Consider the following 26,743-nt stretch of genomic DNA (forward strand, 5'->3'; position numbering starts at 1 on the left):
GCCAAATACTTTACTACTCTAGACCTAATGTCAGGTTTCCACCAAATAGAACTTGACGAAAATTCCAAAAAACTAACAGCATTCTCTACTTCAAACGGTCATTTCGAATTCAATAGACTACCTTTCGGATTAAATATTTCCCCAAACAGCTTCCAAAGAATGATGACAATTGCACTCAGCGGCTTACCACCAGAGTGTGCTTTCCTTTACATTGACGACATTATAGTAGTCGGATGTTCCATAAATCATCATTTAAGTAATTTGGAAAAAGTTTTTAAACAACTCCAAAAATATAATTTGAAACTTAACCCCGCAAAATGCTCATTCTTTAGACCAGATGTCACATACCTAGGTCATAATATATCCGCATCTGGCATCCAACCAGATAAATCAAAATTTTCAGTCATATTAAATTACCCTACACCAAACACATCGGATGAAGTCCGTCGATTCGTTGCTTTTTGCAACTATTATAGAAGATTTATTAAAAATTTTGCCCAAATTGCGCATCCCTTAAACAAACTCCTTCGAAAAAATGCAGTCTTCGATTGGAGCTCTGAATGTCAGCAAGCATTCAATTCTTTAAAATCAGCACTGATTTCTCCCACAATTTTACAATTTCCCGATTTTAAAAAAGAATTCACACTAATAACCGATGCATCAAAGACTGCCTGTGGCGCAGTATTGGCCCAAGATTGCGATGGAATCGAATTACCGATCGCTTACGCAAGTAAAGCCTTCACCAAAGGTGAAGCAAATAAATCAACAATTGAACAGGAACTTACTGCCATTCATTGGGCAATAACATTCTTTAGACCATACTTATACGGAAGAAAATTCACGGTAAAAACAGACCACAGACCGCTTGTTTACCTTTTTTCAATGAAGAATCCATCTTCCAAATTAACACGAATGAGACTAGATTTAGAGGAATTTAATTTTGACGTACAATATGTACAAGGAAAACTAAACGTAACTGCCGACGCATTATCACGAATAGCAATTGATTCTGAAACTTTGAAAACAATAAACGTCCTAGCCGTTCAAACGAGAGCAATGACAAGAAAAGAACAAAATATGAATCAGACGGAATACGAACATTTGAATAATAACACTGTACTCGATGTCAATGAGCCTGATCAACTCAAAGTATACGAGGCAGTTGAACCAACCGAATGGGAAAAACTACCCAAACTTCAATGCGGACGCGCACTCGAAGATAATGAAAACGCTAGCGAGAATGAATTTAATAATATGAAATGCGCAATTAAAAATAAAACAGGATTCAAAGAATTAATGTCGACAAATACAAAAATTGCAAGCAACTCGAAAGAGACCTTAGGGAATCTATTACAGAAAGTTGAAAATATGGCCAAAAAATTAAGAATAAGCGCGATAGCTCTAGCGTTATCAAGCGTGATATTCCAATTATGCAGCGTTCAATTCTTCAAGAAGACTTGTAACGACTCGCTAAAAGACTTGCAAATAGTGCTCTACACACCCAAGCGTGCGATAGAAAGCCAAGAAGAAAAATTAAAAATCCTGAAAAATTATCATGATGCACCAATTGGAGGACATATAGGTGCCAATCGATTATATAAAAAGCTCAGTAGACTCTATTCCTGGAGCAAAATGAAATCAGAAATTTATGAATATGTTAGAAATTGTATACAATGCAAACAAAATAAACACAAAACCCCGACCAAGGAAAACTTTATAAAAATACCCACCCCAGAAAAACCTTTTGATTGTGTATCTATTGACACTATCGGACCTTTTAACAAATCTAATTCAGGAAATAGATATGCATTAACTATCCAATGTAACCTCTCCAAATACGTAATAATAAAACCAACCCCAGACAAACAAGCATCCACAATAGCGAGAGCATTTATAGAAAATTGCATTCTCGTATACGGTACTCCGTCAATTGTTCAAACTGATCAAGGAACCGAATACAAGAATGAATTATTTGACAATATTTCAAAATTACTCCAAATTCAACAAAAATTTTCTACCCCCTATCACCCGCAATCAATCGGAAGTTTAGAAAGAAACCATCGTTGTCTTAATGAATACGTGAGACAATTCATCAACCCATCGCAGAGCGACTGGGATGATTGGTTGCCTTACTACGCATTCTGTTACAACACCACTCCGCATACAGATTTTTCATACACACCTTTTGAATTAGTTTTCGGCAGAAACGCAACACTGCCATACAACCTAAAATCACACATTGAACCCGTATACAATATCGAGCAATATCATAAAGAATTACAATTCAAACTCAAAACAGCAACAAAATCAGCAAAAGAAATAATTGACAGAATCAAACAAAAGCGTCGTGAAGATCAGCAGAAAGATACAAACCCAATACAAATACATGAGAATGATTTAGTTATGATGACTAACGAAAACAGAAGAAAACTAGACAAGGTATATCAAGGACCATACAAGGTCATATCAATAAATCACCCAAACGCGACATTATTAGATGAGAAAACCCAAAACACTCATACTGTACATAAAAATAGATTAATTACTTATAATTCCCTCCTCCGTTAGGGGGAAGGGGGTATTAGAAATTTGGTACGTATCAGAGATTAAGTTCATTTTTACTCAATTATTTCCCAATTATAATTATTATTAAAATCATCACTGTTATCATCATCATAATTATCGACAATCATTAAATACAAATATTATACAATAAGCATCACAGAACAAATTAAAACTATTATAAATTAAATACACTATATAATTAAATTTACGAATTTATCACAACCTGTAAATATAGTTAGATAACCATATGTAAGAGGAGAAGCTATAACACCCAATAATAATGAATATAATAATAATAAATGATTCCACCCGGTTACATCATTCTCCCAAAGAGGGATGGTGTAGCGGGATAACCTATTACCATTATCCTTTCCCACTTGTCATAAAATCCCAACGATCCTATTCCCACAAATTCATTCCCACGCCATAAATTATCGTCATACATGTTTGTAGGCCAAATGCATTTTTATGTCACTAGCTCACAGCTGCATACGATAATATTAAATAACAACCACTCACCCTTGCAGCGTAACATTATGCAGAACTAACCCACTTCAACCAAGTGTGAAATGACAACACACAGAAATAACCACTACCCTTTTGTTCTCCGTATTGACCCGTTCGAACCAATCGAACGCGCTCACATATTTCCTTGCTGGCTCCTCCTCCTCTAGAATAGAAGCTACCTTGTGTAGAGTTTTAGTTTAAGCATTATAAAAAGTACATGTCGAATGCAAGCAAGAGGTCTTTTACATTTCCAACCAATCAAGTTAACAAGTGTCGAATGCACGCGAGGACGGAACTAAGAATATAGTGATATTTATATTAGTGGAATGTGCCTGAGTTCTTTCATTCCGAATAATATCACAAATGCCCCCAAAGTGATAGAAATTGTATACTACATCGGGTTGAACCTCCACAAAAGCCCAGACTGCGCTCTGGAGTTGTAGTAGTATATTCGGGAAAAAGTGGGGTCTAAACCCGAGAATGATGCACTGGATTTACTCGGCAATTGTGAGATCCAGACTAACATATGCTTCGCTAGTGTGATGGGCTAAAACCACACAAATATCAGCTCAGAAAAAGCTCGATAATCTACAACGTCTAGCATGCTTATCAATAACTGAGGCAATGTCCAACGCACGTTCCAAAGCCCTAGATGCTCTTTTATACCTTCTACCCTTGCACCAATATGTGCAACTTGAACCATTCATTGGCACCCTACTGCATACATAGCAAACTAGAGTGCACTAGAATAGATCAAACTAATGGTCGCAGTGGTACAATGCTCCTACAGTAAAGTGACCAGATGGTCAAAGACCTAACGCGGGACACCAGCCAAAAAAAACGTTCTGTGAACAAAAGCTAAAGAAGTACACAAAAATCGAAAAATAGTTGAAAACATAGGTGTCACTTGTCATTTATTCGTTAAATTCTTAACTTGAGATAGAATTACATTACAACATATTCCTTTGGAGCTTTCAGATCAAACATATTTTTCTGCTCCGTGTACTTTACGTAGAAGTGAAATATTGTTAGAGACGTTTTTACTAAATTCTTCGCACGTGTCCTGGAAATTAAACCTGACTTGTAATATTGCTTTCAACGTATCGACAGTTAGTTGTGATTTTTTGGTGGTCCAAATCTTGTTTACGCTCGAAAAACCTCGTTCAGTCACAGCATTTGTACCTGGCAAGCACAATGCGTATTCTACAATTTTCTTCAGATTACCGAATGGAATATGATTATTTTCGAAGTGTTTGAAAATTTCTACCCATCTTTCATCGATTTTAATATTATTGTCATTCCAATTTGAAATTTTCTCATCTGTCGCGTATTTCTTCGTGTACGATACTTCATCAAACAACTCTGTCTCTTCTTTGTCAGCAACTACCTGATCTTCTGGCTTATTTAAAACACGGATATATTCAAAGCTCTCTTGAACAGACTGCCAATTGATAGCATTTTTGAGGTTCACCCATTTCAGACAATCAACATGATCAAATTGTGAAACTCGTACTTCAAAATAGTCAATACATTTCTGATAAAAAATAATTACATTGGACTTGAATGATTTTGATTTTGACCAACCATTTTCCTCAAGAACTTTCAGTTGATTTCGTACATTTAGTGGCAGAAACTGATGACTTAATCTTTCACGGAGCTTAAACATGAGATCGTTAATTTCAGATACAACTTCTATGATTGTAACATTGTCACTCTCGATATTCTTCACAGTACTATGAAATACTGCAGCCTGACTATACATAAAATACAACCACATTATAGAACATTCATCTTCAAAAAAGTCGCGAAGAAATCTGGGGCTATTGTCAATAGACAAAAACTAGGATTTCAATAGAGCAAATATTTTTAACACTCGTTCGATTGCTGGCATCAGAGCTAACCACCTCGTCTTACTATAGCCCAGAATTTTCATATATTCTACTTCTGCCTCCACACAAAAATCATTCAGTTTCCCAACTCTAACGGTATATATATAAAAATGACTATAAATCTTGATTATGATGCCCTCTACATCTACGGGAAGTTGATCTGCTGCCGCCTGAATAGTGTTGCTCACGATAAGAGCAGCGCATCCTACACCTATTATCGGTTTTTTAAGCCGATCCTTCAGCTTGGCGTAAACGTTGTTTGCACCTTTCCTAAGAAGGCCGCCAAAGTTCGTGTTGGCATTATCTGCACAAAATTTCAAATATTGATGTCGCGATGATATCAGCTGTCTCGACAGGAACTGACACAAAATCCAATAACTTGACTTGTATTCCACGCTTGTAATCGAAAAATCGAATGACGGAAGGAAACAGTTTTATGTCTTTATGATTCGAAGCATCGGAAAAAAATGTGAGGAAATTTATGTACTCCATGTTGTTTATTATTTGCTCATCAGAATACGGAGCCAGAACATTCGTTGCAATCGCTTCCGTTTTTGTGCGACCGCAAAAGAACTTTGGCTCAAAGAGAGAGCGAACTAGCTTTGATGTGCAGCCCATCGATCGAAAAGATTGACTGTGCATTACAGTGTGATATGTGAAGACAACCTCGGCGTGAGCAAGCTGCTGTTCTTTCACACCGAAATCAGCCCAACGGAAAAAATCACTAACTTTTGACGAAGTTGCGCCCGCTTCCAGCGCTTGCTTATGCTTCTCTGTCGATATATGCCTCTTATACTTATGACAGACATACAGCTGTACTTGCGTTGTACTTCGAAAATTGTATGTCTGTCACCATGTACAGCGCTAGAACCATGCAAGCAACTCGGTACAATCGCTGTACCTGTACCGACCTATTTTTCCGCTGTACATGGCTACAGTTGTACTGTGCGCAGCGCCATAGACGGTTAGTGGTGGGTAGCATGAACAAAACGAATCAAAACATTTGGTATACATTCTTTTCGTTGACTTTCTCTTGAGTTAATACCTCAGATTGAAACATATTTGTTGTGTTCGATAGTTTAGACGCTAAATAAAAACCTTTTTCATTGAAATATTGGTGAAAATACAATGCAATAAATTCAAACTTCAGATTGTCAGTCTGACATGCGGTACAATGTACAACCAAAGTATGTGTGTCATGCTATCGTGGTACCTGTACAACGCTGTACACGTACAGCGCTAGTACAGTTGTATGTCTGTCCATGTTATTAATATCGGTTCTGCCTCCAGATCCGATGAAAAACTCACTGGTACAGGTTTCACAGAATACATTTCCAGTAGCTCTTGACTTTTTGAGGAAAGGGAATTCATGTCTCAGCTCGTCAGTAAACGAACACTGACGCTTTTTCGACATGGTTGATGGGAATCTGTAGAACGATTATCTGATTGAAATGATTATAACATGAAGTTTTAAAAATATTACCTTGCAAAAATAAAATTTTTTTTCTCTACTATTTCTTTCTAAAACTCACGTAATTTGTCACTCCGAAGTTCGCCAAAATCTAGTTGAGTTTTAAGTAAAAACGTTACGATTCTACGATTAAACTGAACTATTTATTTGTCTCTTCTCAATTCACGCACCATGTTGAAAGTGAAAGACGTCAACAAACGGATAAAACTGTTTGAAAATAGCGTAGCATAAAACTAATATATATCAGTAGCAAGGTAAGGAAGGAAAGACATAGCAGGAGTGTTAGTTACACCTCATCGCTACATTTTGTAACGTATAGAGATGCTACAGGCACAAACATTGTAACGTATCCTATGTAATGTTGAGATATAATGAAATCGCGGGACATTTTCGATTTTTTTGACAAACGCGGGACTTTTCGCGGGACGTAATCTAACGCGGGACATTTTGCTAAAACGCGGGACGTCTGGTCACTTTATCCTACAGAAGAAGAGGAAAGTAATAAAACAAAGGTAAAATATAGCGACAATATGAACAAATGTGCTCTCCTTTAGAAGAAAGTTAGAATGACTCTGAAATCTTAAAGTACCACATGTTGACATAAAACTTTATAAATAACACCTGAGTCTCACCTGAAACGTTCCTGGCGCGCATCCGGTATTCGCAGCGTTGCAAACGTTGTCGCGAACTTCCGCCAGCTGGGGGTGGGCACAGTCGCATCGACCCAGCTCATTGCAGTACGTGTAAGGGTCGGCCAACTGACACTGGCGATTGTTTACGCAGGCCAGCCCAAGTGAGATGGGCCCGTCGCCAAGATCAACACGTGTTCGAATACCTACGCAAGAAGGAAAGAGATGTGGAAGGGATGTTCATTATCAACTGAGCACGAGGTAATGTTTCCAGTTTCCGATTATTTTGAGCAACTCTTCACGCGAAAGCTGCCGCCAGCAGCGCAAAGCTTACCTTGATGCTTTACTCTGATGCTGCCCTCTACATTTGAAGCGGATGGTGCACTGTCAGCCGTTGTTGAAGAGGGCGCAGCGGATGTTATCGCGGGACCAAATGTAGTGCTGATGCTGGTAATGCGTTCCGTGGTCGTTGTTATCATTTCGTTTTCCGATTCCGCAGTCAGCGTTGCAACGGTTGTGGATACCGGTGCTTCTGGTTCCATTACGGTTGTCCTGCTTGCCAATCGAACCATTGTGGGCGTCGTGTGTTCGAAAACATCATTTATAATTTCGTTATCACTTTCCTGTTTCGCCGTCTGTTCTGCAATGATTGTGCTGATTTCAGTGCTCGCGCCCACTGTCGCAAAGTCTTCACGATGGTATGACTCCTCGGTTTCGGTAGTCGATATTATTTCCGTTATGTTGTTGTGGACTTCAATAATGTTCTGACTTGCTCTAGGAGTTGTTTCTTCACCTTCGATTAAATTGGAATGGTTTTCATCGGGGAGATGTTTGTGTTTCTCCATGAGTTCAACTTCATTTTGATGTTGGTTTTGAAGATGAGAATCATCTCCTTCCTGCTCATCATCATCATAATCATAACTATCGTCAATCGTGTCTACGGTTGTTAGCTCCGATGAATGTTGTTCGTAATATGAAGTCCCCGGGTCTGAATTGCTGACAGTGGTTACGACTGTGTTGCGCTCTTCGTGTGCCATAATGTCCGCTTCCGCCTCCTGTTCCAGTCCAGTATAACGTTCCGTGTTCTCGTATTGCTGCATATGGGTCATACTTCCAGAATCATCGTATATCGCATTCGACTCCTCACTCGTGACATTTTCTCCTCCGTACACTTCACCGGTGGTGGTACTTTCCTCCGGGGTGGTATCTTTTTCCATTTGGATATCCTGTTCGGCTTGTCCCATCTGCTGATCATGATCGGTCGTATGTTTCTCTGTGGTAAAATTTTCAACAACAACCACGTCGTTTTCCGTCGTGGTCGAGATACGGTCGATTGCGGCTTCTTGCGGCTTGACAAATCCTGGCAACTTTTGCTCCAGTTCTTCGGCAATGTCCATTACACAGGTAGGTCCTACTTGTCGTGCTGCCGAGGAACACTGACAACGACCAAACAAATTAGGGATCAAAAAGTCACAGTGACTCTCCTTGTCCCACATCTGACAGTGGGCATGACTGTAACAAACCGTTCCAGGTTGAGCCGCTGAAAGAAAAGAAATAATAACATAAATAATCACATAAAATATCATTAAATTGTATCTACATCAAACAAATGTTTACGCGCCCACTCTTAAAACCAATGAACACATCGTATATGCTAGAGAGAGGTCAAAGGTTCACAATTAGTTTTCTCCTTATTTCATTACCCAAGCAAACAAACTAATCTTCCATCAACTCTTTGCTTCTGGCATTCTCAAACTTTCTTCGAGGCTGTTTAGAAGCCCGAATCGAAAGAAGAGATATGAAGAAGGAAGTGAAGCAACGCTAAAACAACACCGTAGTCTAAAAACTGGGTTAGTAATGTTCATTCAATTCAAATTAAGAAAAAAAATAGCGTTTCAAGCAGTTGCAGTCCACGCGGTTGGCTGGCCGATGGAATGTTGTAGCAGATCATCTCCGGTTCGCCGGGAAAGAAAACAAAATAACAAACCCACAATCAACAATGACGAAAGTTTGGAAATGTTTTTCTTCATTAGCATCGGGACAGTAACTTGTCGGATTTCTTCACAAATTTTGGGGGCTATTTTCCGAACGATGATGACATAAGCCGAAATGGGTTGCAATGAAAGTCAACCATTCTAATATAGGCGGATTGGAATCTTGCTCTGAATAACTCAATTTGCTGGAATTTGAATAGATTTTCCTGCGGCATTGTTTCTATGATAATATGATACTAATGTGATTATGTCACTTATGCTCAAATCGACTGTGAAATCTGAAGCCACCAGATCGCAGCTCTGAACCGCGCTTTTACGGTCCATTCAGATGTCACACGTTGGGTCGTGATGATGGCACATCATTAGCTGGGAGGGTTTTTTCATGCCTCCGCTTCTCGGGTTCACACTTCCTTCGTTCGTTCTCAACCCGTCTACCTATTGGAAAGTAAGCCAGATGCATTTTAACCTGTCAACATCAGCACTGGCTTGTGTTTCGGAGCCGCCGCTATCATTAATTAGCGCATCATTAGTGTCATTCGAGCGGTCGCTTTCTTTCAGACGGAATGTTAGAGGATGCGTTGTGAATTTTCCGCACCGATAATTATGGGGATGATTTTCCGATGCATTTCGATGTTTTGGTTTGTAACATAAAATATAATTTTTTTGCCAAGACTGTCCCCATCTGAGAGTACATGTTTTGGGTATGTCTTTCCAAACAAAACTAGTGTGTGACGCGTGACGATGATATTAAATTTCAAAATATTCCGATCTGGCGAATTTCATACTGAAATGGGTAGACAAAAAGAATACGACAATTACAAGTCTTCCAAAAAAATTCTTTTCTATTTTTTTTCAGGAAAGGCATACAGCCGTATCTATGTGGATTCATGAATTTCGATGTACGAGGGCAGTCCGATAAGTACTTAGCCCACAAAAAAAATTGTAAGGGGTTGTATCTAGGACACGACCGCATATTTTCGACGGAGAACTAGGCAATTATATTATGCAATCCACTTGTTTACCACTTCGAATATTATTTTAGAATGCATCGAAATTTTTGTAATAGATCATGTTCATCGTTACAAATAAATTTTATGAATGTTCTTTTACGTTTGATATGATGCCTAGGACTGCCATTACGTATATTACATTTCCCTCTGAAATAATTGCACATCTCATGTTTACGTAGTTCTCGAACCGCGAAAGTTCATTCACCTCTAGTATCTGAAATGAAGATTTTCCCAGGCTTCTCAGTTTAAAAGTACGTTTTAAGGAAACATATTTCGGTCTGCACAACGACAAGCGAGTACAAAAGTACTCAACACCAAACACAGCTCGGTTGGAACAAAAATACCCCTGACTTGCATGTATATTTGTAGAGCGGATTTCCACAGGTACATCGATTTTGAAGTCTGTGTTGGGGAAACCGTAAATCGGGCCAATCAAAACTTGGCAGTTAGGGCGCTTAGATAACGCTTGACATTTTACAGTTATTCAATTGTTCATCTCATGAAAAATAACTTTTTATTAATTATGTTAGACTCGTAAAAATATTTCTTATCAATTGATGCAAACATCTTTCCGATCTGTTAAGCACACAAGGGTTAGCACACAAATCGGCAGAACAAATGTATGGGAAAAAAGGAAGTTCTTCCAGATTTCATGGATTTAAACCGTTTAGAGATTAGCGAATTGTAATGTATAGCATATCAAATCTTAGAGAATTTCCGATTCGATTGGTATGCAAATCATGAGACATCGTTCACAGTGAAACTAGTTATTAACGTTAACTTTATTTCATATAAACGTGACCTGTTTTCTGATTTGGCACCCTTCCTAAAGATCTACGTCAAAAAAAAATAATGGAAAAGTGGCAATTTATTTTTCAACACAGTCTCCTTTTAGCTCCTTTCAGCTTTAGCATGACCCAACGATGCTCCAACTTCTTTAATCCATCTGAAAAATACGTTTTCTCGAGGTCTGAAAAGTAGACCTCTGTGGCGGCGATGACCTCCTCATTCGACTCAAATTATTGCCCGGCGAGTGACTTTTTCAAGTTTGGAAACAAAAAAAATCTCGCACGGGACCAAATCTGGAGAATACGGTGAATGGGGCAGCAGTTCGTAGTGCAATTCGGCCAATTTGGCCGTGGCGACGGCAGAATTTCCATTTTTCTAAAATCCGCGGACACGCCCGGTTCCACAGACGGTCAAAACAAAACTACGAGTCCGATTCGGTTGAAGTTCGACAGTAGCCGTTTACGAAAATGTACTACACGATAGTAATATCTCTTGCGATACTGACACCATCAGACGATGAGGCTAGGTACCTATCGGATCACCTCCGTATGTTATCTTACCGAAGTGTAAACAACTTTTTTAAAGTATTAAACATGTTGTGTTCGCTACCAAAAAGAAAATATTGAAAAATTACATTCATCATGGTGGGGATCAAGACACGATCACAGATGTGATTTCAAAATAATTTCAAATTATCTATTACTTCGGATACTATTTGAGAATGACACGACACTTGTGGAAAATCGAAGGTTTGCCTGTATATGTCACTTGGGAGGCATCGGAAACAAAGGTCAACTGTTGATATTCCAACATAATCACGTGAAACTTAGCTCCTGTTTTCGTTTCAATATTAACAAATGTACACAACATTGTTTTATTAATAATTGTAAAACTATTGACCGGATATCACCCACATACAATTACCAAAGACAATCAGTACGGAAAAGGATCACCTTAGGTCTCGGCAGATTTTTTAGAAGTTGACTTTTAATAATAAAAACTGTTTGCTGCTTACTGGCTGGATCTGAATCTTTTTATACACTCGCCTGGTGCAGAAACTACCGTATTATACGTTTCTCATTCTTTACAATACATCGAAATAATATTTCAATGTATTTTCATTGACGCTTGTGGACCACAGATTGATGCATACTGAACGTAGGAATTTTATGACACCAAGCTGGCGGCTCTATCCTCGCCCACAACCGCGCTAGTCGAAAACGTCTACTGTTTTCTGGATAGCCCTCGTAAAGAAAGTTTGTGAAAAAATATTTGGAATCATCCATCATGCGTGGTTTTATACAGACAATCAAATATAACTCATTAGTAGCCATTAGTATTCGCACGACCCTATTTTGAAGATTTTTTTTTGGTTGGAATAATAATCAAAAATCTGACTTCTAAATGGTTCCCAGAGTTTTGAAGTTGAAGTTTCGCTTCTAATTTTCATTAAACTCTTGCTAAAACCAATCTTTCGAAATTTGCTGCTCCAAATGATTAATGCTTTATTTCAGAATTGTTATGTCAGAACTGGTATTTCATACATACAGCAACTAAAAATTGTAAGCATCGACTTTTAAATTCACTGAATATTTTCTTATCATATTTCAGCGAGCTTCTCAGGGTCAATATTTTAACACCTAAGTATATTTGCTTGATAAAAATATGAATGGATGCCTCGTCTGTCTTCGCGCCCTTCAAATATTTTGCTTACGGATACAGGATATATCCGTTGATCGGATCACTCTGGTGCAGTTCCAAATGTTTGCCTTCCCGTCTTTAGCGAATGTTCTGAGTGACTGATCCCACGGCAGCAGAGAAACAACTAAATCGTGTCTCCACGCTACGTTATGTTCCTGTCTTAGACGGTTCTGTTGTGGAAGCACAGTAAAGCACAGAACGTATGGGGATTGCTTCCAATTTCTACCAATTTCTACCATAATGTACAACATAACATAATTAGAAATTCCGATTCGATTCCGATTGATCGTATATCATCGCAGCAGAGAGAGTTGTTACTGTAAAATCTTTCCTATAAAGTCGTAACACGTCACACGGCAATGCGAGAAGTGTAAAGGTGATATTATACTATAGAGCACGTACCGGCACGAGCCGACAAATACATGATGTATTTATATAATAGAGTACAGATATAGCGGCTTCTCATTACAAACCAGCAGCACAGACGGAGCGAAGATATTTGTTTTCGGAGCGAGAAGATAAATTCGCGTTGGCGACATTGACCTTCGTATCATGAGTTTGGGAAGCGATCATGACTATAATGCATTTTCAGGTGGAATGAACTTCAAAATGAATACTATGAATGAAAAATAACTTTTCTATATCGAATATATATTTCATGTATATAACCTGCTGATTCGATAGAGATTAATCTGTCTCCCTGAATGAATATTGCCACCCGATGTAGACACTGTAGCCAACCATAGTTACATAGTTACATAGAACAACAAACGCACCCATACCACGAAATTTTCCTTTTCTTTACGTACGACTACGTCTTTCATCAAGGGTACCAAATCAGAAAACTGGACACGTTTTTATGAAGTAAAGTCAACGTTAATAACTATTTTCAAGACTAGACTATGGTGATGATGGTATTTTTTTGCTTTTATATTTAGTTTTTCAGTTAAATTTAAAAAAATTATTGTGAAGTCTGCAATAGTTTGAACCCGCGCGCGTTGGCAAACATAGAGAAACGTGAGATTGGACAAAAGCAAAAGAATTTTTGATCGAATAAAACAAAGTCATTCCAAGGAGTTTAATGTGGAAACCTGAGGTAAGCTAGGGATAGCTCAATCGGAATACTTGTAAATTCATCTTCTCAACAGATAATTATATCAATTATTGCATATTCAGGTTGACACGTTTATACCCCAAGTTGAATGTAATGCCTGAAGTATCGGCTGGAATTAGGCTTAGGTTCGCTCTGCTGTCTGGCCTCGAAAACGATTAACAGGCCGTTGTCGGGTATCCAGTAAAGCGGGTATTCCTTTGTAAATTCAAGGCTAATGCTAACATAGGTATTGGGTTCAATTCCTGATCGGTCAAGGATTTTTTCGGGTTGGAAATTTTCTTGACATGCCTTGGGATATGTGAAGTAAAGCCTTTACGTGAAGCCTTTACGTAATTATCGTGGAATTGCCATTATCTCTTGCATTCCTAAACTATTCGAAGCAATAGTCAACGAAAAAGTCTTCCAACAAGTAAAGAATAGAATTACGTGTATGCAACATGGCTTCCTCAAAGGCCGTTCAACTGCAACTAATCTGTTGGCTTTTGTGACTTTTATTTTGAATGCAATGGAAAATGGCAAACACGTAGAAGCTCTTTACACTGACTTCAGTAAAGCATTTGACCGCATCGACATTCCATTACTACTCTTCAAATTGCAGAAAATAGGAATGGAACAAAGACTCGTAAACTGGCTCAATTCTTATCTAACAAACCGTGAACAAATTGTTCATTTTCAAAATTCTCTTTCAAATCCAGAAAAAGTCACTTCGGGAGTCCCACAAGGCTCTCATCTTGGTCCTCTTCTTTTCATTCTGTACGTTAATGACATCTCCTTCGTTCTCAAGCGTATCAATGTACTTGTGTATGCCGACGACATGAAGCTTTTCGCGGAAATTGGAAATGAAAACGACATCGAAGCACTTCGAAACGAAATACATGTATTCCATACTTGGTGTGATAAAAATCTACTAACACTGAATGTGAAAAAGTGCAACTCTATAACATTTAGCAGAAAAAAACATGTACCAAATATTATAATATGTCTTGGAAATCAAAATGTAGAAAAATGTGAAATAGTTAGAGATCTAGGCGTCGTCCTGGACTGTAAACTCACATTCATAGAACACTACAACTCTGTAATAAATAAGGCGAATAGTGTGTTAAGTTCTGTCAAACGCTCCTCACATAACTTCCAGGACCCATACACAATAAAGCTTTTATATATTACATATGTAAGGCCTATTCTGGAATACTGTAACATCGTTTGGAACCCGTATATGGTCGTACATGAAGAACGCATTGAGTCAGTCCAGAAACAGTTTCTTCTATTTGCACTTCGTAAACTCAACTGGACCTCATTTCCACTTCCTTCATATGAAGCACGCTGCATGCTCATAAACATCCAAACACTAAAAGAACGCCGTGAATTTGCAATGCTTTCTTTTGTTAATGACCTAATTTCGCAACGAGTACAGTCAGCTGAATTACTAGAAAAACTAAATTTCTATGTACCTGGGCGTCAACTAAGAACACGAAATTTGTTTCTAACCAAAACATCCAGAACAAATTATGCAAATAACGCCCCTATCAATCGCATGATGCGTATATACAATCAGCACCGCGAAATAATTGACACAACAATGAATAAAAAACAGCTTAAAAAGAAACATGTACCGCAAAAATAATATTTAACCTAGGAAAACATTGTAACATTAGTGTATAAGTGTGTAGTCTACATTTGTTTGACGAAATGAATAAATAAATAAATAAATAAATAAAGTATCGGCTAGAATTAGGCTTGGGTTTGCTCAGCTACTAGAACTCGGAAACGATCGCAATTGCAGGCCGTGGCCGGGGATCTGATAAAGCGGGATTTCCCTTGTAAATTCATGGCTAATACTGACATAGGCATTGGGTTCAATTCCCGATCGGTCTAGGGTCTTCCCGGGTCGGAAATTGTCTCGACATGCCATGGAATGGATACTTTAGATAAAGGCTTGAGTTGTTCTTTCGATTAGTAATCTATGTCTGCGGGATAACCCGTCCGTTTTCTTTTCAATTTGATGTGCTCACTGGTTAGTATGATGTAATAAAGAAATACAGTAACTCAATTATTATCAATACAATAACTCGTCCTGCTCAAACCTTTGTAGGGGAATGAGGTGGGACCATCATCATCTTTAAACTATTTTTGAATCGGAAATTCTCTGAAAATTGTTTGATATGCTATACATTACAATACAATAGTCTGTAAATGGTTAAAATGGATGAAAATTAGAAGCATCACATTTTCTCATACATTTGTTCTGTTCATTTGTGTGCTTACCTAACCGTGCTGTCAATAACGGGCAAATTATGCAGCCACCCCAATAGAAACAACAAAGGGAGATGACGAAAAGAGAATATTTGCGACATTAACTCCATCCTTGCAAGTAAGTACGCTGTCGCTAACGTATAAATATTGAATCTCCTGTAGAAAGCGGACACGATTCACTGACGAGCGTCGAACGGAAATGAGGTGTCTTTACCAAGACAGGTCGAGAAGTTTGAAGTTTGAAGTAGAGTTTTCTATACACCACAAGGGCCTTTCTCAGCGCTAGAGATAAATGAACTTGAAAGTCTCTATAATTGAAGAAGAAGAAGAATAGGAGAATTTCCGTCAGAAGTAGCCTTCGTTACATCATTTTTCGTGGGATTCGATTGATGAACACCGTTTGCTGAACGAGCCTCGGCGAGGGATCGAATGCATTTCTCAAGGCATGAGTGAGGAAGAGTGACTTAAAAGGAGTAGCTCTCGGCAAGGGCCTTTTTCAAGGCTAGAGACGAATGAACTGAAAAAGTTTAAAGTCTCTTTAATTCAATAAGGAGAAGAAGAAGAACTCTCAGCAACATCGCTTATTCTGATCATTTAGAAAACAATCGTTGCTTCTCGATTCTACAAAACCACGCATGTCATTAACCCTTCTCAGGGTCACCGAAATTTTCTACTGAAGAGTTATTTATGAAGTTTCGATGTATTCTTAAATAATAGCCGAAGTGATATACCAGCAAATTAAATGAATTGATTACGTAGTCCTTCGTCCTTCGCGGTCGTGTCTCGGATACAACCCCCTAGATTTTTTCGTTTTCGTATGTATGTGGCTACTCGCCCGTGTAGATGGCACCGGTACCGGCAAACTATTCTTTTCGAGAATTCCTTCATGCAATTGTCTGAATCATGCTGTGTATGATCAGAGCCGTCGCGCCATATATACGCTTACACATTTGAAACAAACGCAATAATATTTGCTTTGCATGAAACGTGCCGTGCCGGATAGTATAAAATCCCTTTTAGAATGAAAGAAACAAAAATCTACTCTTGTTACGCATGATGTTTCTCTGTTTCTCTCTGAAAACAATCCAAAATATCTTCGGGTATCAATTGAGTCTTGGCCAGTACTTCAATTGATAGAGAAGATTTCAAAGAATTACATGACAAACGGTCTGAATCGAATCGAATGGAAGGGAGACAGTGAGAAGAGATCATCCATATGAATGAAACCGTTACCGGAAAATAACGCTCGGAAAACAACTGTAACAGAAACATTCGCTCGGAATAAGTGTAATGTCACAAGTAGTATTGTGGTGCGGAGAAAAATAACATATTAATATTAATTTAATTTTTATTGAATTAATATTAATTTCAATACTTCACAGAAAAAAAGCGTAATTTCTATTATAAACTAGCTGACCCGGTGTCCCGCCCAAAATTGATTTTTTGATAGGAATTCTTTCGAATATTCACGAACATTCACGCTTCGTGGTTTCAATAGCAGAACTCTTCATTGATTGATGTTCTGATAGACCCTTTACAATTTTCTTTTTATAATACGAATTCATTTTCAGACACAACATTCTTGATTCACTTGCAAATAACATGTTTCTCCGTAATATTGAATACATGTTTCACTCATAATTGTCATCTTCAAAGCGCGTTATTCTGAGAATCCATTGCCATTTTCGCTTCACACCAACGGAACACGAAGCATAATTCCGCATTCCGAAATTCAATTAGACTAACAACGATGTTATTGTAGAACATATGGGAATGAATTTTATTCGAATTTTTTCTCAAAGTTTTAAACAAAATCAATTTTTTCACCATATTTGATTTATGGGCAGAGACTGATACAACTAAATAAAAACGACTCAAATCTGACCAATTCTTGTTTTTTGAAACATACAGTACAACTCTTAAACTATGTTTTATACGGTTCGGTGTTGTTCATCAGTGCCTGAAAAGGGAAAAACAGAGACCAAATCGGAACTCCCTTTCTTCGACAACTTCAAAAATGGTGGTCCTAAACCAACCCCTTTCATGGGCCTAAATCGACCATCGATCTTTTGCAGCGAATCTACTCCCAGTTGACCGGAAATGACATACACCCTCAATTTTATAGGTAATGGATGAAAATAACTGACTGGCAGAAAACGAATATAAACTTGTTTTGACTTCCTGTTTACTGATACTGGCTTAGAATGACCAGCAATGACGGAAAACCCCAACGATATGGGTATTGGATGAAAGAACTTTAACAACGGAAGTCGTATATCGTATTCCGAAGGTATTTGAGAAACAACTATAGTTGCTTCAGGTTCATTGGAAACGGAAATGACCGGAAATGTGTTTGAGCGAAATGGTGGTAGTAAAAAGGCACATGCACAAACGGAAACGGGAACGGGAAGGGAAACGTTCAATGTTCAACGTTCAACAAGCAAACACAAACGACCACTCACAGAGTAAGAACAAAGAGCCGGTTTAGGAAAATCCCCTTTTTTAATGGTTTTATTTAGCTTGCCCTGTAATTTGTATGTTTGTATGTTTGTAACATGTTTGTCTGTAGCGCTTTACCAGATTAATAGAAATTTGAACCCCTTCCTATTAACTGATTGATCTGAAATTTGAAACACACTTTTATCTCTGCAGTCATTATAAAACTTGGTATTTCATTATTTTCAAAATCCAAGATGGCGACCGCTACAAAATGGCGGATTACACATTTTTTTAAAACCCTATCAGTACGGGTTTTTCTCAAACCCCATCAATATGGATGTCAAATGAAAGGGATTGACTAGTACAACACAGTTATTCATGAGGAATGCAAATCCAAAATGGCCGCCACCACGAAATGGCGGATTACACATTTTCTCAAAACCCCATCAATATGGGTATCAAGTGAAGGGGCTTGACCAGTAGATCACAGTTATTTAAGAAAACTCAAATCCAAGATGGCCGATGTAACAAAATAGCCAATTACTTTTTTAAACGGTTTCATTCAACTTGACCTGTTTGTATGTCTGTAGGGTTGTTCCACATTAATAAAAATTTGACCCGGTCCTATTGATTTATTGATCTGAAATTTGGAACAAACCTTTATCTCTGCTGTCATTATAATACTGTGTATTCTATTATCTTGAAATCCTATTTGGCCGCTGATAAAAAATGGCTGAATGGTTTGACATGGAGAACACACTACATTATGAACAACATGAATTCAAAAAGGTGTATGTATTTTTTTGTAATCCCCTCAATATCGGTATCGAATGCAATGATTTGACTAATAGAATACAGTACATCATCAAAATATTCCGAAGAAAATTGGGTAAGAAATAAAAATAAAAAAAGGTTGAATGGTTTTATTGTAGAGAAGCATACTAGTCATACAGATAATGTACTAAAAACTAGAAAATAAAAAAGGAAAAAAAAACTTTTTAAGTTAAACGGTTTACAGTACTAAAAGCTAGAACATAATTAGGCAAGTAGCAGTTAGTAGTTATCACATCCCTTCCTCCATTAATCTAGGCCAATGATGAGACGAAAATAAAATCGTGGGGCACGCCCACGATTTCCATTATCCACAGTTAGTTGTTTCATCATATGCCCACGGTTATATTTTAGTCTCATCATTGGTCTAGATTAATGAAGGAAGAGATGTGATAACTACTAACTGCTACTTGCCTAATGATTTTCTAGCTTTTAGTACATTAAACCGTTTAACGTGAAAAGTTTTTTTTTACTTTTTTTATTTCGTATAACGGCATGCCGTGTACTATAGGTAACAGGTAAATTCAAATTATATAGCTTTTTCTGATGAGCAGAGCATAAGAAATCGAAAATGCTAGTTTTGTAAATTTTCAACAAGACAACAAGACTCATTTTCCGTACAGATCAAAAATCTATCTATTCCTTTCTTCAAGCATTGAAAACACAAAATGGCGCTGTTCCTTGTATTCGTTACTCGAAATTTATTCTGAGGTCAATGTTATAAAGGGGAAGTCCCCATTCAACAAAGATAAGGAATCGAGGAGGTCCAAACCGCCAAGATGACGCGATTCGAGCGACCGCCGACCCGCCGTCGAAAGCGGCGGAACATTCTTTCCTGCGGTTTGAATAATTCTATAGCCATGAAGTAGAATTTTGTGCATAGCAGTAGTCATATACTATCAAGAGTACAAATCAACATGACGTTTTGCTGTGTCGATACAGTAATCTTGAATTTTTCTGGATGTATCTGCTCGGAGCATGACATTTATATAAGAATATTTCGAAGTCGTTTAATCAATTCTAAATGCATGCCAGTTATTTCGGAACTTGTTTCGGGATTCACAAAAAAACCTACGGGCGATTTTGCCATCATTGCAGTTGCCTCCAGTCCTTGGGTTCTCAATTATGAAACCCATTCTAGTTTTGAAGCTTTCCTGAATGTGAAAATTTCATTGATTGGTATTGCTGGCCTGAAATACCGTTTTGTTCTTACGTGATTTTTTTTAATGGCATTCGTTTCGAACCCAGACATTCGCCATTGTTGAATCTCAGCCGATATGAAATATGAGTCATGCATTCAAAGCAACGTATCCAACCATGATAAACTATGATGCTTCAACTTTACAAGCATAGCAGAGTTGCGCAGAAGTTGTAGTTGTTAAGGAATTGACGCATTTTCCATCGATCTTTGTGAGGAATAATGATAATAAAACAATGCCGTTACTGCCTTTCATCATTATCTCCAAGGGCTATGACTCTTCAATTTCATTTTCTTTTTCATAACTTTTTAATGATAAATTTTGAGATGTTTAGTTCAAATTTATGATTTATTCCCTACAGATCACTGTGATACGAAATTTTCATCAATGGATTATTATGGTTTTAACCAAATTCCCTTTTTATTAAGTTTTATTTTGTCTTTTTTATTAAGTTTTATTTTGTCGGGCCTAATATGATCAAATTTTACAAAATCCAATGAAAAAGATTCGTTTTGTATAGTTTTTCAAACAACTTTTTCTTTGACGTCAAAAAAAATCCATGCTATCATGGAAGCAACAGAGCGTTTCAGGGTAATGTACATCCTTTCAAAAAATTGTCAAAAAACGTCAATATGCCAAGCTTTGAAAAAGCTAAGGCAATTTTCATTTTTTTTGCCTGTAGGCCAGCGTTCCCCACTGGAGTGGCCACCCCAAAGCTCCAACTTGGATCCTATTTATGGGCGATTTTGGACAACAAGGTGGACAAAACTGACGTTACGAACGAGCAAAAGTATTTTTCTGCATTGAAGAAGGCTTGGGACGAGCTGGACCACCAACACCTCCGGAACCTCGTGAAGGGTATGCCAAAGCGTTTTCAGTTAGTTATCCAGATCAAAGAGGATCACATTGACTATTAATATTTTTTTCCAAAATATATATTGTATTAAGGCACATGTGGCGTTAGCCTGACGGGGTCGGGAGTCCAATATTTTAACAATTTTTGTCTTACAACTATGTTAGTAATATGTAACCGATTACTCGCGGTTGGCTCGAGGTTAGTATTACGAAGATTCTCATAATTGGGATGTTGCAGTCTCCAGTACTATGTATGTGTGGCCGACACGGGATACTTCCTATTGGGGTGCAACTGACCATTGATCAGCGACGCCCCCCTAGTCTGTACCTCATATGAATCGTGGTGCATCTCTCTTGACTCGAGGAATCCAGGGTAGGATGGTCACTGGGCGGTACAATCTTTAGCTCGTGTAGAGTTGTCATGAGCGGTACAACCTTTGGCTCTTGTTGAATGATCAGTGGCCTACACAAACTTCGACCTGTGTATCTGTAAAGAGTATGTGTATGTATTGCCGCGACCAAGTCAAAGTTTATCGATTGAATAGGAGGGATATGATACAGGGATACAACGGAGGAAACATCATTAAACGTTGACATCGGCGTTTCTGAGGAACCGGTATAGATGAAGCAGAAGATCAGGATCACGACTACCTAAGATATCCCGGACGGGGATATCCGATTGTCTGCCTAATGCCCTCAATGCTCTGGAAAGCTGAGAGCGGGCAGCATGGAACCGGATACACGACCAGAGAACATGCTCGATGTCGTGTTAGCCATCGCCACAATCACAAAGATTGTTTGCTGCGAGCCCAATGCGATAAAGATGCGCGTTTATTTTTTTTAATTTTTTTTTCATCCTTGCGCGGGGCCGTACTAATCTTCTCTGTATCGCTCCAATTTTAGTATATGTCCAGCCGAAGCTAGGACGTCTATTAATTATTAATTATTTGTTAACGACTATTAATTATTTGTTTTCATATTTTTTTTAAATAAACCATGAAATGGATTTTTTTATGGCATACTCTAAATTAACCATTTCGGAACAAAAGTAATTTTTCGTTTTTCTACTAAATAAACCATCGATACTGAAAAGACAAAATGGTCTGCTAGTTATCTACTTTTACATAGTATTGACTGAAACACAGAAAAGTTTGGAAAAACTTTTAATATTGGAACACATTGATTTCAAACGAATGTTTTTTGCGCCCATCACGGTATATATTATTCATTATTTTACCCATACAGATCGCAAGAGCCCAAGGCCAGGGCCACAGAGGAAAGTTTTCAGCGTATCACATTCCACTTCGATACCTCATATAGTCATTGCTCGATAGAACCACTGCTGGTGTGAACAAACATACCAAATAATCAAACTGAACAATCTTTTTCAGGGCCATCAAATTATTATCAAAAAGTTGTTTGATGAAATGTTTCGAACATATCCAAAATCAATATGGAACTAATAATTTAACATAGTTGTACTTCAACTACTCGTCGTGTCTCGGACACAACCCTCCTGTAACTTTATTTTCAAAGATGAAGATGACCGCAACGTTACTGTCAACGGAACGCGCTATTTGTCGATGACCACGGTCTTTTTCCCTAAAATCAATCATTGGATCTGGCTGATATGTAGTTATGTGGCATTTGCATGGAATTATTTTATGAAAAAAGCGCCAATTTAACGGTTTAAATGAAAATATCACAAATCGAACATTTTATATTTTGATTAAAGTTCTGGCTTGAGGAATTATGTACAATAACAGTCTGTTAATATCGCAATCACTAACAGTAATTAGCTTTAATATGATTGGATGTGGATTAACGTGGGTTGTCAATATTTTTGAAGACATAAATAAATGTAGATGATGTTAAATTAATTCTCATACTAAACCATAACAATGCAGTTCAAAATATTGAACTTATTTTTTCAATACTTCGTTCTCTGTTTCCTAATAACTATGCGACTAAAGAACCAATTTTGTATCTATTTGAAAATTAACACCATCATTAGATTGACTCTGTCATCACATTTGCGATTGAAACCATTAGCTTCGAGAATTCGGGTGCTAACAAGAGATACTGATTTAATTAAATCCTGACCCCAGATGTGATCAACTCTTGCGCGAGAGCTGCCAGGTGCCAATCAAAGCTGGTATTATTTTGGCCATTGTTGCAAATCCTTCATCTACATCGTGGTGATAGGAATTCTGTTGATGGCGTATTTTTTACTCACTTTGTTCGATAGCTGCGGCCGCAGCTTTATCTTATTATACGGGGCTTATATAGATAAAGTAGCTCATTAACGGAACAAACCTACCCGCAAGCTGCTGCGCGGGAGTAGCCAGAGTCTGCACCGCGGCGGATGCGAAGTAGAGTGTGGATAAGTGATGCTCGGGCGGGCGTTTATTAACTGATAATGCAACTCCCCAGAGCGCGGTTTGGCATGATTCCGTCTATTCTGCACGATTGTTTGCGTGATGCTCGTTAAGGTTCACCGGTTCATCGAGAGGCTGGTAATCACTAGAATCCAACATTGTTGTGTAATCACATTCCATCGAAATAGCTGCTTCGATGATCTTACAATCTTACGAAGATATAAGTTGCACTATTTCAATATATAGGCTATTCCGCTTTGTTGCTTCATGAAATTTGGGTTTAGCTGAGTAACTCTATTATAGAGAAAGTGAAACCCAACCAATAATCAACTGTGCAGTGGGTTTCCAGTGCCCGGCTAGCGGTACTCTTCATCGATGGCGAGAGTTGGCTGAATCGAACTGCGATTACACGGGAAGGTATTTGCAGAGGCAAGGCCAGACGGTAAGAATGGAAAACAAATGCAAATCAATGTGCTATTTATTGTTTACCTGTTCGATTACCCCGCGCTGGGGAATGAATTATCATTAGTTCTCGTCAATCAATTTGCCGTGATGAATTTTCAATTAATACTTGATAGCAGAAACAATGCTCGGCTATATTTGGACTTCCACTAGTGCAAATCACGACATGCCGCTACCTAATAACACGTTGGCACGTTCCGCCAGTGGGGCCAAACCGGGAATGGGTAGACTGGAAATGGGAACATGTGAATGCGCACATTCGCGGTGGAGCTTTACGGCACGCGTGCAATCCCGCAAGCTCTCCTCCCGTTTGTTGACATCGTGGTACCCGGGAATGTTGAAGACCGGGAAAACGGGCATCCATAACGGTGCTTAGAAACATGTTCCCTCCGAAACCAAGTGTGGGTGAAAGTTGCAACCATTATGGAAACGGAATACGATTGCGAAAGGCCAATAAGGAACCGCACCGAATTTCCAATAATAATTATGACTTGGTACTGTTGGCGATGCTTTGTTGAACTTCGCTTAGTTTACACTACACGTTTTCAGAAGAGACACAATGTGCTATCCTACAGCAATCAGTGGCCGCTGAAAGCATCGTCAGAATAAAACTAACTTATCCTTTCTACCGACCTGTCTTCGATCAACGAGACCTGACGGGATGTACTTGAAGAATTGTTTCCTCGAGCAACACATTCCACACGGCGAGCCTTTTTGTTTCGCTTTCATCTCGCGCGCCATTCTGCTCCGCGCAATTTGCAGCTTCCAGGTCTGATATAACAACTTTCGCATCACTTATGCTTTCACGTCAGGCCGTTAGTCGGTACGTTGTACGTTGTAGGGAAGCACTGCATTAACACAATATTTTTCCTCCGGGCGGCTATTAGCCGGGATCGGCGCGCTCCAACGTTTCCCGAGAAGTGATCATCAGATGGACAATCGTTTGAGTTCAAGCGAGAAAAGTTCTCGACCATACAGAGAGCACTAAGAGCGCTAAGATGCGCGAGACGACCACCCAATGGAGCCCAAACAAATCGTTTCGTAATTATCGGTAAACATAGCAATACATTTGCGTTTTGTGTGCATATCTTTCTAGCGGTGAATCGGTCCATTATCGAGACGGCACAAAAGAAGAACACCAATCGGGCGGATCAGTGGAGAGAAAAAAGTTGAATGCGATGAAAAGAGGAGGCACCGGCGGTCAAAGTACCTTCCCATCAATCAAACACAAAGGCAACGATCGATTGAAACATCGGCAAGGGTCGGTAAGATGAAACGTGTGTGAGGTTGAATGGTCGGAAGAAACGTTCAAGTTTGGATCGCAAACGACTAGGATGCATCTTGGCATCGGAATGGTTTTGGGGAAATATTTGTTTTTATTAACTGGTGTAGGTTAGCCTTCAGGATCAATATGACCAATATGAAGGCACAGATTTTTTGGAGGTTTGGTAAAAAAATCAAGTGATACCTCTAAGAGAAATAATGTCATATTTGAACATTTGGCGAATAATCAAAATGAACTCATATCCTGGTTGAGAAAGCCGATTATTTAATGACGAATTTTTTTTTTCAAATTTTCATGACCGATCCTTAGTCCTCCGCTGTTCATCATGCCCTCACAATCTGTCCGTTTCACAAAAAAGTGCAACTTTTCGGTCTTCTTTTCATTCAATTACAAATCATTAAAAAACATTTTGTGAAATATTTTTCGAATCAATTTAAAAAGAGACGTGTTGTTAATGTCGGGGATATAGCCGAAGAAATGCTTTGTTTTACCTTCATTCGTTTGAATTTTTCCAAATTGTGCGGGGGGTATTTATTCTAAAAATTAACTCATTATGAAAGTTTTGGTGGTTCTGAAAAAGAACCTTCGGTGTTATCGATGGTGTTGCTGGAGTCATTTTTCGTTGGATTCTGATGAGTTTTTGTGTACAAATACATGCGAGTACAAAAGTGTCCCCGGCTTGAATGGTCACTCTTGTACAGGCTTCTGGATTTAGAAGTCCATGTTAGGGAAACACATGCCGGTCTGCAAATATTGTGCTACCAAAATTAGTTTTGTGATTTGACGCATAAGCTGGTTATCACCTCAATTCCTATCACATAAATATCAACAAAATCAATCAACGACGCGGAAAAGGTGTGAACTATGAAATTAACTGTTTAATATTACGATTATTCAATCTCATTGTTTCCAAAGGCTTATAATTTTCTTTATTGTAATATATGCGAACACATCTACAATATTTCAATCGATTGATGCGAACATATCTGCGACCTGTCGAGAAATGTTCGTGTTGTTTCTTATTCATATTTCTATACGGTGCAGATGTAATGTAAAATGTTAAGCGTTATCTAAACGCCCTAACTACCACGTTCTAATTGGTCAAATTTACGGTTTCCCCAACACAGACTTCAAAATCTATGTGCCTGGGGGAATCCGTTTTGCAGATACATACAAGGTGGGAGGGGGGATTTCTGTTCCCATCGAAGTGTGTTCCATAACGCAGCCATCAAAACCGAGGTGACTTACATTACATGGCGTTTGTTCAAATTCTTTACTTACATAGCAAATTGAATTCAATTGAATTCGAAAATTGTTTCACTCAATCAATACAAACAAATGAATACTAAGCCAACGGTAGTCCCACGTCAAC

General features: G+C 38.3%; 1 protein-coding gene and 1 non-coding gene across 2 annotated transcripts in view; both read right to left on the bottom strand.

Moving 5' to 3' along the window:
- Positions 1-26,743, bottom strand: part of LOC129767582 (uncharacterized) — a 149,031-nt gene that overhangs the window by 11,211 nt on the left and 111,077 nt on the right. The window contains exons 4-5 of the mRNA XM_055768622.1: positions 7,396-8,601; positions 7,065-7,267 (exon numbers count right to left, since the gene is read on the bottom strand). Of these exons, the coding sequence (XP_055624597.1) occupies positions 7,065-7,267; positions 7,396-8,601 (1,409 nt within the window). The remainder of the gene's footprint in view (positions 1-7,064; positions 7,268-7,395; positions 8,602-26,743) is intronic.
- LOC129772427 (U6 spliceosomal RNA) lies at positions 22,066-22,173 on the bottom strand. Its single transcript, XR_008742623.1, has one exon. It is a non-coding gene; the product is annotated as a U6 spliceosomal RNA (small nuclear RNA).

This window comes from Toxorhynchites rutilus, chromosome 2, assembly GCF_029784135.1.
Source record: "Toxorhynchites rutilus septentrionalis strain SRP chromosome 2, ASM2978413v1, whole genome shotgun sequence".
Taxonomy (NCBI): domain Eukaryota; kingdom Metazoa; phylum Arthropoda; class Insecta; order Diptera; family Culicidae; genus Toxorhynchites; species Toxorhynchites rutilus.